This window comes from Lepisma saccharinum, chromosome 22 (genome assembly GCF_977018435.1).
Source record: "Lepisma saccharinum chromosome 22, izLepSacc3.1, whole genome shotgun sequence".
Lineage (NCBI taxonomy): Eukaryota > Metazoa > Arthropoda > Insecta > Zygentoma > Lepismatidae > Lepisma > Lepisma saccharinum.
The window spans coordinates 32,465,209-32,481,988 of NC_139250.1; the positions used below are offsets into that span (position 1 = coordinate 32,465,209).

General features: G+C 36.0%; 1 protein-coding gene across 1 annotated transcript in view; it reads left to right on the forward strand.

Annotated features, from left to right (window-relative positions):
• The window catches only part of LOC146004806 (tektin-B1-like), a 46,639-nt gene extending 31,289 nt beyond the window's left edge, over positions 1-15,350 (forward strand). Inside the window, exon 6 of the mRNA XM_083143832.1 lies at positions 15,167-15,350. Coding sequence (XP_082999958.1) covers positions 15,167-15,350 — 184 coding nt within the window. The remainder of the gene's footprint in view (positions 1-15,166) is intronic.
• Positions 15,351-16,780: the final 1,430 nt, after the last annotated feature.

A 16,780-nucleotide genomic window follows, 5' to 3' on the forward strand; every position in this document is an offset into this window, starting at 1 on the left:
TGGTGCACCAAAAATGACGTCAAATTCGGTGAAATTCGAAAAGCTTCACACTGAAACAAGTGAAAGTTATATTCGGAATGCACACGCATAGCTGCGTTTATCAGGAAATATTCACCATCAGATTCAATGAATAACCAGGCCTTAGATTTATTATTACCATTCAAACTATATAAAGAAATGATTGAATCAGAATTATGACAAAAATACACTGTAATCATTCCGGTATCACTATTCTCCCATTATTTTCCATTGTATTCTACAAATATATATCTATAGGTATTTTACGTATGTAATTATTGCACAAGTCTTTGTTCTAGTATGGTGAAAGACAAGAGAAAGCGTCAGATTGTTTAATTTCATTATTGATTATGTTATTGATGTATGTTTATATATTTGCTAATTGTATTGTTTTCTTTGTTATTTTCCTGCCGTCTGTAATTGGAGGTTTACCTCTGTTGAGGGCAGTGAATAAATAAATCAATAAATCAGTGACTAAATCACAGAAGATATTTCCTGAATATTATATATTTTCACTTAACGACATCTTATTTTACATGTGCAGTACGAATGTAAGTGGTATTCTTTTGTAAATAGGAATCGTGAAAATGGATGCATTTCTGTATGTTGCATCAGTAGATGGACGCGTGTTTTGATGCATCGTGCATTTATTTCACTTTGCGTGCAAATGAAGGAGTAGCAGTATTTAAAATGTCGACAGTTTATGCCTGCATCCAGTTTATTAACCCTCCGTGCAACAAAATCGGCGTGGCATTCCGTACCATAGTAGGAGTGATCCGAGTTAACTCCAAACAATAGACCCTTTAATTGACATTAATGGCTTTTTTATTCATTTTGAGGGGTGACGCTATTGTTATTTAATCTAGCGCCACGTGGCGACACGTGTCGGGGGGTGGAGGAGGAGATGAGTCATCGATGACTCATGCACACGTGTGAGTTTGAAATTAATGGTTTTCCATTAGTGCACAAAAGATACTATTATGTATTCCGTTTTCGACCTAAGCTAACCTTTTGTTGTATATTATATATGCGTTTCTGCCGGATATGAGTCACAGATGATTTATACTGACGTTGGAGTTTGGAATTAATGGTTTTTCCATTAAGGTACAAAAGACACTATTGTGGAGTTCGTTTTCGGACTATTCTAACACTATTGATGTATATTATATATGCGTTTCTGCCGGATATGAGTCAGGGGTGCTTTATGCACACGTGGGAACTTGGAATTAATGGTTTTTCCATTAATGTACAAAAGACATTTTCGGCCTATTCTAAGGCGTCACGTCCGGCCATTTTGGCGTTGGTGGTGAGTCATATTTGGTATAATTAAGGATCCGGATTTACCCGAATTCAACCGGTGTCGATGCGTTCGATCGGAGGTAGAAGATATTATATATTATAACACATGTTCGCTTTAATGGCGAAGAAATTGAACGATGTATTCTATATGCAAACGAAGTATGCGAGCGGAATCCCTGTTAATAATATTAACCTGTTACGGAAGAACCTGTTATGTGGTTGCATTCATCGGCACCCCCAAACCGCGCGCGTTCATGGATACGCGGGGGGAAGAAAGGGTCGCCATTGTTACGGTCCCCTTCGCTTGGTCTTCTTCCGAAGTTGAATGGAAGGCAAGTGTCGCCAAATTTTTTACACACGAGTATTGATTTTCTTTGAGGTTCCAATTTTATTTGGTGGAAGTAATCTATGCGGTATTTCTGCCGCCTTTCGTAACATTGCAAAGACTATTTGACCAAAACCGTAAGGAATTTGGCTGAACTAAGAACATTCAGTTCCAGTATCTACAAGTTAAAGTGGATGCCAGCCACTATTTGCCCTTATTTCGGGGTTGCGAACCACGGACCATTTGATTATTGCGTTATATACATCAGGATTCACGTAAAATTGACCAGATGTTTTTACTGTTAGGGACAATATTTCGCATTTTTTGTGTATTTTTACTCAGAAAACGCTATTTGAACGATTCAAGCAAGAGTTCGCATGGCAATTTAGACACACAAACTGTGTTTCTTCAACTTCTATCTGTTTATTTTACAACTTTATATTAATTTTTACCAAAATAACACTATTTATACTAATCAGACAACATTTTTTATTAAATTTTGGACTCACAAAGACATTTTTCAACTTTTAACTTGTTATTTTAAAAGTTTATTTCCATTTTTTTACTCTAATATCACAATTTCTTCTATTCAGGCAACATTTTTTATTAAATTTTGGACTCACAAAGACATTTTTCAACTTTTAACTTGCTATTTTAAAAGTTTATTTCCATTTTTACTCTAATATCACAATTTCATCTATTCTGGCAGGAGTGTTTATTCCAGTTTAGACTTGCAAAGATAATTTTTTCAACTTCTTTTATTAATTTTTTCTATTTATTGCCTTTTGTATCTTATATTTATTAATTCTTAACTTTGAGTTTTGTTCTTTATTTAAAGAATTTCTCTAATCACTAAAGAAGAAGTACTTTTAAGTAAAACTGTACCCACAAACTTTATTATTACTATTATTATTATTATTATTATTATTATTGTTGTTGTTGTTGTTGTTTTTTGTTTTGATGTAGTTGTTGAATCTTGTTGTTGTTGTTAGGGTTTATTGACTTCCACTACGGTATTTTTGGTTTGCTTCGTAGGAAAGTTTGTTTATTTTAGAGTTTCCTCGGTATTTTCTTACTGTTAGGGTAGGTAAAGTTTCCTAAATATATGAGTAGGGTTCCATATATTCTTGTTCTTGCATGTTTTTCATATGATGTGATCACCACAACTCTCCAAGTGCTTTTACTGCATGTTTCCATTTTTATTGAGGCTTAGTGATTCCTAGAGCCACTTTATGCATGAGAGAAAGCTTGAAAATTTTGATCTCAGATAGCCGTCAACCTTATGTCAGAGTATTTTCGAGTATATTTTAGTCTTATTATGGCCCACTAGAATATCACGGCTTGCTTATTTTTTAAGTATGTTGCGCAGTTATTGTATTTTTGCTTTTGCTTTCTAGATAAACTGTATGAAATGTTTAATATTTGTACTTTTTGCACTTATAAGAGGCCAAACTTTTACTGTAACTAAAATTATTATGTCTCTAGGCACTGAAACCCTTTACCAAGAGTACTATAACTGCATGTTTATTAATATTGTTTCTTTCATCCCTCAAATATAACAATTTAACAATATAATGACTAATCACAGGACAAGTCGATGTTAGCAGATGACTACGTGGCTCTTAAGTCCACCTGCCAAACTTTTCTTACCATGCTATTTACTCTTATAGTTTTTTATTCGGGGTACATTTCAAGTACTACTTGACTTTTTGAGTGTTTGATTAACACCAGGGGTTATTTGTATCTGTTATGCTGTATTATTTGAGGCTTCTTTTTTATTCTACAATCACTATATGTCCCTGAGAACTAAATTCCGCTGACTGAAGCTTAAAGCTTAGGCTCTACAGCATGTTGAATGGTTAAGCACTGGTCAATATGAATTTTACAGAGGGTAGTAGGAGGCATAGGAACACACGCCAGAGTTTTATTAGCGTGCAAGAAACACTTTCAGGGAGTACTACGAGGAAATGAAGTTGATTTTTTTGAGTGCTTTACCAGTTACACAGCCAATATTTGTTATTTCAAGTAACTACAGGTACCAAAACATTTTACAGCCCCACACTAACTAGACTTCAATTTATACTTTATTAGGTGCTAAATGTAGCAAGAACACTGATTGTACATACTTTTGAGAATCCAACTCTTTCAGGATTTTTTCTATGTAAGCATATTTTTATTGATTACTAACTTTAACAGACCAATCAGGAAGACGCCAAAATTCACTAAACTTAGTACTATAGTGTAGGTGATTGCATGAAAAGTAGAAATTATAACAACCACAAGATTTCGCTTTTTTTGCTTTTGTGACTAATCGTGACGCTGAGGATGAATGGATGGCCAAAAATCTTAAGGACTGGATGTATTTTACCACTACAGACGCCTATGTAGAAACACTAGAGTACTGTTAGCTTTCAAAATTGAGGATATACTGTACTGTTTCTTAAATATTTTGTACTTGGCACGTTACAGTTATATCCATTTCAGGACAAATATTGCTAAAACTCTCAAATTTACTGGAACAAGTTGATATTTCTGCTATCAGAGGAATTAACAACCCTATTTTACAAACAAATGGTATTGTTTACACTTTATTTACTTCAATCTGAGACTAATATTTTACAGTAATTGAATCATTCAGCCCTAGTCAATACTTTACTGCATCAGAAAGTTTGTTATTAATCTAATAAGTATGCTATTTTGGGATATTCTAATGCAAACGTTGTTTAATTCACTGGTTATAATGCAAACTTTTGCACAAATTCGATATATTCACTACCTTCAAACCAAACAATTGTACTTATTTAGCGCATTTCATTTATATTTCTTGTAATTAACTTATGTTTCTTATAATTAACAAACTAAACTAATTACTTTGGTATGTTAAAAACCTTATTTTTTACTATTTCCTATTCTATCAGGTTCTATATTGCTGTTTTAATCAATTATGTAAGACCACACTCTGGTAAATGCACATAGAGTATTAGTAATCCCAAAGTGGTGTTTTTGGTGTCCAAGTTCAGATGAGAGTCTGCTATGTGCCTTTTGCAGGGGATTGCATGTGAAGTGTATGCATATTGAGCATTATTGAGTGTGTAGGCTTCCAAGTTTTGCTGTTATTTTCCTATAATTCTGCGAGACTGTAGTGAGTTCTCCCTTTTCAACCAGTTTTCTTTCATTGATTGGATACTTTTTGGGAACTTAGCAGTTTTTTATGTTATGAAGCAGATTGTTGTAGAATATTTTGCATGGTCTTTTGTGATATTGAGTGCCTGCTGTAACGGAAGTAAGTATCTTTCCTTCTTGTGTTGATGTTCTCGTGTAGGTTTCCTATTTTCGGTCAAGTTGCAGTAGGGAACTTAACAGTTTTTTATGTTATGAAGCAGATTGTTGTAGAATATTTTGCATGGTCTTTTGTGATATTGAGTGGGTGCTGTAATGGTAGTAAGTATCTTTCCTTTTTGTGTTGATGTTCTTGTGTAGGTTTCCTATTTTCGGTCAAGTTGCAGTACTTAGAATAATCGCTATTGTCTTATTGATCTACGAAGCTCCTTTGAATAATCATTTGCATGTGACCCTATACTCCACGCTGTACTTTGTTCTGGGAGCTATCTTTTGAAGCCTTGGCATTCTGCTAGTACCGTATTATTATCGTAGAGGTAAATTAGTTCGTGAAAATATGTATTTTTCTGATTAACTATAGTCGCTTAGTTGTTCTAGCAGGTATAAGTAGTTACTGCTGATGTTGTTAATTTTCAATTCGCAGGGGCTATGTATGATGTAGCGTATTTGTGTTGGCTGTCCCTTTTATTCCTATGTTGTTGAGTTTCTCCATAAGCATGTCCTGTTTTACTCTATTCTATGCCTTGTTGCTGCTAGATATCTGAGGTATGTTGCTGGTTCATATCTGAGGTAGCTTGTTTGACTATCTATTATTTTTGCTATGGCTGTGGGTATTGATGTCCCTTTCTGAATTCCATGTTGGTTTCTGTTTATCCTTGTTGCTGCTTGTTATCTGAGTTAGGTTGTTTGACTTCAGGACTATCCTTTTTTAACTTTATTGTTGATTGCTGTTTTGTTTATTTCCTTATTTGTTTTTATTTGTTTACTGAATCTATTTGTTTTGTGTCTTGTAATATTATTTACTATAGTAACAAAATTATTTTTAAAAATTGATATTTATCAACATACTTGTATATTTCTTGTTCAGTATTTGTCAAAGTTTAATTTATTTTGTCCGCTATCTTTAGCAAGTAACACTATTTTGAAATTTAATATATAAATTCATGAAAATTTACTGTAATTTTATATCAACTAACATATTTATTTTAACAACAATAACAAAATTGTACAAAAGTTCAAATAGCAGAAGAATTGTACTCTTAAATTATTAACTTTGAAAGAATTGTACTTTTAAATTATTAACTTTGAAAGAATAGTACTTTTAAAACATTCACTTTGAAAAAATTGTACTCTTAAATTATTAACTTTGAAAGAATAGTATTTTTAAAACATTAACTTTGTAAAAATTGTACTTTTAAAACATTCACTTTGAAAAAATTGTACTTTTAAAACATTCACTTTGAAAAAATTGTACTTTTAAATTATTAACTTTGTAAAAATTGTACTTTTAAAACATTCACTTTGAAAAAATTGTACTTTTAAAACATTCACTTTGAAAAAATTGTACTTTTAAATTATTAACTTTGTAAAAATTGTACTTTTACACCAGAAATAATCAAATATATGGGAAAGAAGGAGAAGTTCTGTTGCTCAGAATAATAAATGTTGGATGGAAGAAAAAATAATTTTGTTACTATAGTAAATAATATTACAAGACACAAAACAAATAGATTCAGTAAACAAATAAAAACAAATAAGGAAATAAACAAAACAGCAATCAACAATAAAGTTAAAAAAGGATAGTCCTGAAGTCAAACAACCTAACTCAGATAACAAGCAGCAACAAGGATAAACAGAAACCAACATGGAATTCAGAAAGGGACATCAATACCCACAGCCATAGCAAAAATAATAGATAGTCAAACAAGCTACCTCAGATATGAACCAGCAACATACCTCAGATATCTAGCAGCAACAAGGCATAGAATAGAGTAAAACAGGACATGCTTATGGAGAAACTCAACAACATAGGAATAAAAGGGACAGCCAACACAAATACGCTACATCATACATAGCCCCTGCGAATTGAAAATTAACAACATCAGCAGTAACTACTTATACCTGCTAGAACAACTAAGCGACTATAGTTAATCAGAAAAATACATATTTTCACGAACTAATTTACCTCTACGATAATAATACGGTACTAGCAGAATGCCAAGGCTTCAAAAGATAGCTCCCAGAACAAAGTACAGCGTGGAGTATAGGGTCACATGCAAATGATTATTCAAAGGAGCTTCGTAGATCAATAAGACAATAGCGATTATTCTAAGTACTGCAACTTGACCGAAAATAGGAAACCTACACAAGAACATCAACACAAAAAGGAAAGATACTTACTACCATTACAGCACCCACTCAATATCACAAAAGACCATGCAAAATATTCTACAACAATCTGCTTCATAACATAAAAAACTGTTAAGTTCCCTACTGCAACTTGACCGAAAATAGGAAACCTACACGAGAACATCAACACAAGAAGGAAAGATACTTACTTCCGTTACAGCAGGCACTCAATATCACAAAAGACCATGCAAAATATTCTACAACAATCTGCTTCATAACATAAAAAACTGCTAAGTTCCCAAAAAGTATCCAATCAATGAAAGAAAACTGGTTGAAAAGGGAGAACTCACTACAGTCTCGCAGAATTATAGGAAAATAACAGCAAAACTTGGAAGCCTACACACTCAATAATGCTCAATATGCATACACTTCACATGCAATCCCCTGCAAAAGGCACATAGCAGACTCTCATCTGAACTTGGACACCAAAAACACCACTTTGGGATTACTAATACTCTATGTGCATTTACCAGAGTGTGGTCTTACATAATTGATTAAAACAGCAATATAGAACCTGATAGAATAGGAAATAGTAAAAAATAAGGTTTTTAACATACCAAAGTAATTAGTTTAGTTTGTTAATTATAAGAAACATAAGTTAATTACAAGAAATATAAATGAAATGCGCTAAATAAGTACAATTGTTTGGTTTGAAGGTAGTGAATATATCGAATTTGTGCAAAAGTTTGCATTATAACCAGTGAATTAAACAACGTTTGCATTAGAATATCCCAAAATAGCATACTTATTAGATTAATAACAAACTTTCTGATGCAGTAAAGTATTGACTAGGGCTGAATGATTCAATTACTGTAAAATATTAGTCTCAGATTGAAGTAAATAAAGTGTAAACAATACCATTTGTTTGTAAAATAGGGTTGTTAATTCCTCTGATAGCAGAAATATCAACTTGTTCCAGTAAATTTGAGAGTTTTAGCAATATTTGTCCTGAAATGGATATAACTGTAACGTGCCAAGTACAAAATATTTAAGAAACAGTACAGTATATCCTCAATTTTGAAAGCTAACAGTACTCTAGTGTTTCTACATAGGCGTCTGTAGTGGTAAAATACATCCAGTCCTTAAGATTTTTGGCCATCCATTCATCCTCAGCGTCACGATTAGTCACAAAAGCAAAAAAAGCGAAATCTTGTGGTTGTTATAATTTCTACTTTTCATGCAATCACCTACACTATAGTACTAAGTTTAGTGAATTTTGGCGTCTTCCTGATTGGTCTGTTAAAGTTAGTAATCAATAAAAATATGCTTACATAGAAAAAATCCTGAAAGAGTTGGATTCTCAAAAGTATGTACAATCAGTGTTCTTGCTACATTTAGCACCTAATAAAGTATAAATTGAAGTCTAGTTAGTGTGGGGCTGTAAAATGTTTTGGTACCTGTAGTTACTTGAAATAACAAATATTGGCTGTGTAACTGGTAAAGCACTCAAAAAAATCAACTTCATTTCCTCGTAGTACTCCCTGAAAGTGTTTCTTGCACGCTAATAAAACTCTGGCGTGTGTTCCTATGCCTCCTACTACCCTCTGTAAAATTCATATTGACCAGTGCTTAACCATTCAACATGCTGTAGAGCCTAAGCTTTAAGCTTCAGTCAGCGGAATTTAGTTCTCAGGGACATATAGTGATTGTAGAATAAAAAAGAAGCCTCAAATAATACAGCATAACAGATACAAATAACCCCTGGTGTTAATCAAACACTCAAAAAGTCAAGTAGTACTTGAAATGTACCCCGAATAAAAAACTATAAGAGTAAATAGCATGGTAAGAAAAGTTTGGCAGGTGGACTTAAGAGCCACGTAGTCATCTGCTAACATCGACTTGTCCTGTGATTAGTCATTATATTGTTAAATTGTTATATTTGAGGGATGAAAGAAACAATATTAATAAACATGCAGTTATAGTACTCTTGGTAAAGGGTTTCAGTGCCTAGAGACATAATAATTTTAGTTACAGTAAAAGTTTGGCCTCTTATAAGTGCAAAAAGTACAAATATTAAACATTTCATACAGTTTATCTAGAAAGCAAAAGCAAAAATACAATAACTGCGCAACATACTTAAAAAATAAGCAAGCCGTGATATTCTAGTGGGCCATAATAAGACTAAAATATACTCGAAAATACTCTGACATAAGGTTGACGGCTATCTGAGATCAAAATTTTCAAGCTTTCTCTCATGCATAAAGTGGCTCTAGGAATCACTAAGCCTCAATAAAAATGGAAACATGCAGTAAAAGCACTTGGAGAGTTGTGGTGATCACATCATATGAAAAACATGCAAGAACAAGAATATATGGAACCCTACTCATATATTTAGGAAACTTTACCTACCCTAACAGTAAGAAAATACCGAGGAAACTCTAAAATAAACAAACTTTCCTACGAAGCAAACCAAAAATACCGTAGTGGAAGTCAATAAACCCTAACAACAACAACAAGATTCAACAACTACATCAAAACAAAAAACAACAACAACAACAACAATAATAATAATAATAATAATAATAATAGTAATAATAAAGTTTGTGGGTACAGTTTTACTTAAAAGTACTTCTTCTTTAGTGATTAGAGAAATTCTTTAAATAAAGAACAAAACTCAAAGTTAAGAATTAATAAATATAAGATACAAAAGGCAATAAATAGAAAAAATTAATAAAAGAAGTTGAAAAAATTATCTTTGCAAGTCTAAACTGGAATAAACACTCCTGCCAGAATAGATGAAATTGTGATATTAGAGTAAAAATGGAAATAAACTTTTAAAATAGCAAGTTAAAAGTTGAAAAATGTCTTTGTGAGTCCAAAATTTAATAAAAAATGTTGCCTGAATAGAAGAAATTGTGATATTAGAGTAAAAAAATGGAAATAAACTTTTAAAATAACAAGTTAAAAGTTGAAAAATGTCTTTGTGAGTCCAAAATTTAATAAAAAATGTTGTCTGATTAGTATAAATAGTGTTATTTTGGTAAAAATTAATATAAAGTTGTAAAATAAACAGATAGAAGTTGAAGAAACACAGTTTGTGTGTCTAAATTGCCATGCGAACTCTTGCTTGAATCGTTCAAATAGCGTTTTCTGAGTAAAAATACACAAAAAATGCGAAATATTGTCCCTAACAGTAAAAACATCTGGTCAATTTTACGTGAATCCTGATGTATATAACGCAATAATCAAATGGTCCGTGGTTCGCAACCCCGAAATAAGGGCAAATAGTGGCTGGCATCCACTTTAACTTGTAGATACTGGAACTGAATGTTCTTAGTTCAGCCAAATTCCTTACGGTTTTGGTCAAATAGTCTTTGCAATGTTACGAAAGGCGGCAGAAATACCGCATAGATTACTTCCACCAAATAAAATTGGAACCTCAAAGAAAATCAATACTCGTGTGTAAAAAATTTGGCGACACTTGCCTTCCATTCAACTTCGGAAGAAGACCAAGCGAAGGGGACCGTAACAATGGCGACCCTTTCTTCCCCCCGCGTATCCATGAACGCGCGCGGTTTGGGGGTGCCGATGAATGCAACCACATAACAGGTTCTTCCGTAACAGGTTAATATTATTAACAGGGATTCCGCTCGCATACTTCGTTTGCATATAGAATACATCGTTCAATTTCTTCGCCATTAAAGCGAACATGTGTTATAATATATAATATCTTCTACCTCCGATCGAACGCATCGACACCGGTTGAATTCGGGTAAATCCGGATCCTTAATTATACCAAATATGACTCACCACCAACGCCAAAATGGCCGGACGTGACGCCTTAGAATAGGCCGAAAATGTCTTTTGTACATTAATGGAAAAACCATTAATTCCAAGTTCCCACGTGTGCATAAAGCACCCCTGACTCATATCCGGCAGAAACGCATATATAATATACATCAATAGTGTTAGAATAGTCCGAAAACGAACTCCACAATAGTGTCTTTTGTACCTTAATGGAAAAACCATTAATTCCAAACTCCAACGTCAGTATAAATCATCTGTGACTCATATCCGGCAGAAACGCATATATAATATACAACAAAAGGTTAGCTTAGGTCGAAAACGGAATACATAATAGTATCTTTTGTGCACTAATGGAAAACCATTAATTTCAAACTCACACGTGTGCATGAGTCATCGATGACTCATCTCCTCCTCCACCCCCCGACACGTGTCGCCACGTGGCGCTAGATTAAATAACAATAGCGTCACCCCTCAAAATGAATAAAAAAGCCATTAATGTCAATTAAAGGGTCTATTGTTTGGAGTTAACTCGGATCACTCCTACTACTTACCATTGCCTACAGAAAGCATATCATGAATCAGAAGAAGCTTCAGTGCAGCCTATTGAGGCTGGTGTAAATAGATGACGTCATGGCTTAATCCGGTGAAAGCTTTGGTGCGCCCCGGTATAGTTGTCGTCCCCAAAGCAACCTCACTTTACTTCAAAGAAAGTTCCGAAAGATCAGTTTTCCCTCTAACAACAACATGTCAAGTCCACGTGGAGTCCAATAAATCGTCCCCTCGAACCTTTCCCGCCAATAGCGCCCGTCCAAGAAATGACAACTCTTGTCAAGTCCACGTGGAGTAAATGAGATGATGCCAATTCAGTTTCTTTAGATATTTCTGAAGGTGGGGTTGCGATTGCGTTGTCTTTGCTAGGTTGTGTTATTGTGTTTTCCATTTTTTTATGCAATATGAAGACCTTGGAAGTAAAACGTCGCAGTGAATGAATGGATGTCTAAACACTGCAGGCAAAAGTGACAACATTGCTTTTCCGAAAAACAGGTGGTGGCTCGAAACCAGGTACGTGGCCGGTCGGCTTCCCCTGGGGTTGTGTCAAAGGTACCGAACTGGTGATGCTTAGAAGACCAGCCCGTCCACCGGTGAAATCTGGAAAGCGCGGACTGAGTCGGTCGGTGGCTTATTTTCTTTGATAGTCCCAAGTAGGGACATTGAATTTTCGCGATGCGCGAAATCGCGAAATGTAAAAAAAAAGATTCAATTTTGAACATTCTGCACGTAACTACACCCACAATGATGAAATATGCATAAGTTTTATTCGCGAAGTAATGCGAAATGTGTGCTTTTCCACGAAATGAACGCTTTTTCGCGAAATAACCGTGAAATATCATCAAATTATGTAGAAAACAAGCAAAAACCGGCAATCGAGGATGTGCGCGCAAACTGTCGATTTGTAACGAAACGTTTGCCTAAAGTTTCCTACCACTTACAGCTGAAGAACGTTCTATCTTCTATCACATCAGGAAGACGATGCAAATTGTGATTTCCCATGTACATAATCTCAGTTCGAAATCTTCGCTCCCTGTCAAGCTGCATTCCTTTCTTCCCCCGAATTTCCACTCAACTTCCAGTTTCATTAAACTTGCTAGCTGTAGCAGCGATAAGATTAGTCTGTTCCCGCACATCAAGGGAAACAATGGTGTCATTTGTGTACAGTCATGAATGAATTTTGTTTATCATCATGTGATTTTTAACATGTGTTTGTGTATGTGCAGAAGTGATTATTTTATTTGTTGGACAACCAGGATATCCTTTAAATACATACAATGAATAAATCACTTGAGATATGCAATTTAGAAATGAAGTGATTTTGTGTTGATGTTTTCTTTTTGGTTGGACAGCTAAGTACTTGTGCATGTGTACAGTATATTAAAATGAAGTAGTTTGTCAATTTATAGGTCTTTTGTATGTTGTTTCCTCTCATAATGAAAAAGTGTGTGCATTTTTTTTTCACCGCTGGTATATACCGCTGATCTAACATTTTATTTACCGCTCTCCTCAGTTTTTATTTACCATAAATTTGTGTCCCTAGTCCCAAGCTATTTCCCCTCGTCTTCTTCTTGAAACATACTGGGAAACAGGGGGGGGGGTTATAACATTTGGGTAGTGAAATCGCCCTAACTTCCAGCGCGGAACCCGCCTTTCTGGCAGTGACTCTCTGTTGCCGCGTTTACCTACGAAGTAACTTGCGGTCAAACAGCCAATTTGCCCCTCTTTGGGCAACAAGCAGCAACGTTTCAAACCCTTCTCTCCGAAGCAGCCAGCAGGGAAACAGGATTTTGTCAAAATAAACCGTTCTGCGCTGTGAATGGACTCCGGTTCCTAGCGTGACTCTACTGTAGGCTATCCTTCGTTTTTGGCTCTGCCGACATTCTTTGTTATCAACAGTTTTGTTACATGGTACTTCACTTCCATGCATGTTCCTGATTAAAAAATATGCATTAAGAGGAAAACTATAGGATATGTCTTATTTAAAAATAGAAAAAATCCTCTGCTAATTTCAATGGCAAAAATCACAATCAGATCCATATTTCTTTGCCCCTGAATATTCGTTTAAAATGAAACGAATAATTGTTTATATCAAAATACTGTATTACGAGGGATGGTAGAAAAAAATAATGCAAATCCTACAAATTCCAGTAGGTATTTATTACAAATTCAAATGGACTCACGTGAAAGGACACTTCTCAACATAGTCCCTCCCCGGTTCAGGCATTTATCCCAGCGCAGGAGCGTATACTCTAGGCTAGATAGGCTATCTGCGAAGCCTGAAGTCTAGAGAATAAAATACAGGAGAAAAATAGATCAGAAATTGTAAATAAAATTATTCATATCAGTGAGATGATGGAGTTGGCAACCTGATTTCTTGTGAGTTGGCAACCTAATTTCCTATGAGTTGGCAACCTGATTTCCTATGAGTTGGCAACCTGATTTCCTATGAGTTGGCAACCTGATTTCTTATGAGTTGGCAACCTGATTTCTTAGGAGTTGGTAAACTTATTTCTATTCATAGCCTAGAACCTTGTGACAGTGAGAACGCCCACACCTTTGACTCAGTATACGTCACTGTCCCAGCGCTACAGAAGGTTCATGATGTCTGTCTCATAGAGCTCGGGGCCCTGTTGTTGTCGGAGCCCAACCCTTGCTTCGTGCTTGACATCATTATCATCCGAGTATAACTGAAGTACTCTGAAATGCTTCTGCAAAGAAGCAAAGAGATGGTAATCGCTCAGAGCAAGCTCCGGGAAGTATGCTGGATGATGGAGCACTTGCCACCCAAAACCCGCCAGGCCAAGACGCAATTGTTGGACTCCCGACAACAGGACCCTTAGTTCTATGAGATAGACACGAACATTCTGTAGCGCTGGAATAAATGCCTTATCCGGAGAGGAGACTCTGGCCGTGTCCGAAAGGTGCAAGACCGTACTTGAAGCGAGCATCCTCCGAGATGGTCTTGGAGTGCGGTCTTCAAGTCGTGGACTGGAAGTGAATGTCTTTCGAATTGCACTTCGACTGCAGCGCCAAATGCGGCCAGTAGATAAAACTGAGTACCAGTTGCATTTTCAAATGTTCGTACACATACATTTCCACACATTAGAAGCACTTTAACCAACAACTTGCTGACCCATAACGTATATTTAACCTGTGTTGCTTGCTTTCTACCTCCGCGATTTTAAACAAACGAACAACGAGTGTGGAAATCACGTCACCGAGTCAGCTTCCATCTGCACTGCAAGCTATGCACTTGCGTACTCCTGTTCTTGGCGCTTTCGAACTGTACAAGGTGACGTCACTTCCGCCAAACCATGCTTCAAGTACGTACTTCGTACCTTTTGGACAGAACCTCTGTGTCTGGAGAGATAGTGTATGAAGTATCATTTCACGTGAGTCCGTGAGTCTGATAAATACCTACTGGAATTTGTAGGCTTTGTATTCTTCATTTCCGATCATCCCTAGTAGATTAAAGGCGTGGGAAACTCCTGGGTTCAAATCCCGGTGTGGACATGGGCTTTCTTTGTGAGTGCCTCCTCATCAGTTTGATGTATGATAGTGAAGTAGCTGCTGCCGTCGTCTTGCAGTTAAGCGAGTCCGGATTCGATTCACAGAAAGTACACTTTGTAATGGTTCAGACCAAAATTTACCATAGGGGAGGATGAAACGTTTGTAACAATGTGTTTTCTCCTACAGGGTGACATACAACGGACTGGAGAAGCGTCTGCTGCAGATAGACAAAGACCTGAGAAAGAAGAACCACTCGCTGTCGACCGTCCAGAGATGCCTCGATGTAAGGACGGGCATTCAGATCGGCGAAGCTCCACTTCTCGCCTTGGACGACGATGTGGACATCGAAAAGAGGCTCATGTACCTCTAGTCGTGAATATTTTGTTAATTGGGGACAACCTCCCTGTCCCCTCTCGAATCTCCCCATTTCCTTTCATTCCCTTCTTCTTTTCTCTAACTATTCCTTATCTCTACTTCTTCTCTTCTTCTCTCTTTTTCCTTCCCTCTTTTCCTTCTCGGTTCTTCTTCTCCCTCTTTTCATTACCTCTTTCGTAATTTCTCTCTTTCCTTCTCTTTTTCTTCTCTAATTCTCTCTCTCTGGTCCCTTCTCACTTTCTATTCTATGTTACTTCCTTCTTCTCTCTCTTCATTTTCTCTTTCTTCATTCTCCCTTCCCTCTCTTTCTTCTTCTCTCTTTTTCTTTCTCCTTCATTAGCCCTTTCTTTTCCTTCTCTCCTCCTTCTCTTTTCTCTTTATTCTCTCTTTTTATTTTTCTCTTCATCCCTTCTTTTTCTCTTCATTCCTTCTTATTCTTACCCGACCCTGTGGCCGAGTGGTTAGCACATCGCGCTGCGACGCCAAGGGTCCCGGGTTCGAATCCCGGCCGGGCTTGGTTGTTTGTGAATGTCGATTCATCAATTTCATCATTTCATCACTCATCCCCATCTTCGCAAATTAGCCAAGAGGCACAAAACGCGAAGTAAAATAAACTAAATCAATCAATCAATCAACCTTCTTTATCTCTACTTTCCTTCTTTTTCTCTACTTTCCTTTTTCCTTCTCTCCTTCTTCTTCTCTCTCTCCATCTATAGTTTTCCTTTTCTCTTTCTTCTCCTTTTATTTCTCTTTCATTCTCCCTTTCTTTTTATTCTCTCATTAATCTTCTATCTTTCTATATCTTTCTTCTTCTCTATTGTTCTTTCTCTCTTTAATCCTCTCTTTTTTATTTTTCCTTCTCTCCTCTCTCTACCTACCTCTTTTCTTTTATTTTTCTTCTTCTTACTTTTACTCTTCAGCTCTTTATGAATTCAAAGTAGGGATGGCCACGAAATCCAAACGACAAGATATTCTATTTCAAAGTATCCGGTAGAGTGATTTTAATTTTCGGAACTTCTCCAGCTGACTGCCCGAGTCCAGCTAGTGAGCCTACCAATAGCCTAGGGCGTGAGCTACATAGTTAGCGATAGGTGCTGCGCTGAGATGACGTCACCGGCTCACTTCTTGATTGGATGCTTCGAGAGTTTAACTCGCTCCCAAGCTGCAAATGAATAACACAGAGATCTCACTCTACCTGTGTTGAATGCAAGGTATAATACGAGATATGGATATCCTTTCGGAACAAATACGGAACGAAAGAAATGAATCAGTGGAGTGGAGAAGGTTATGTAATGTTGAATGCATAATTTATATCCATCCCCTGATATTACAAGGATCAGTCAAAGAATAAGTTGTACCTACCCACAACATTTTGTCGGAAAGAGACATTTTGATGAATGTGTTTGATAACACTCACAGTTCTCT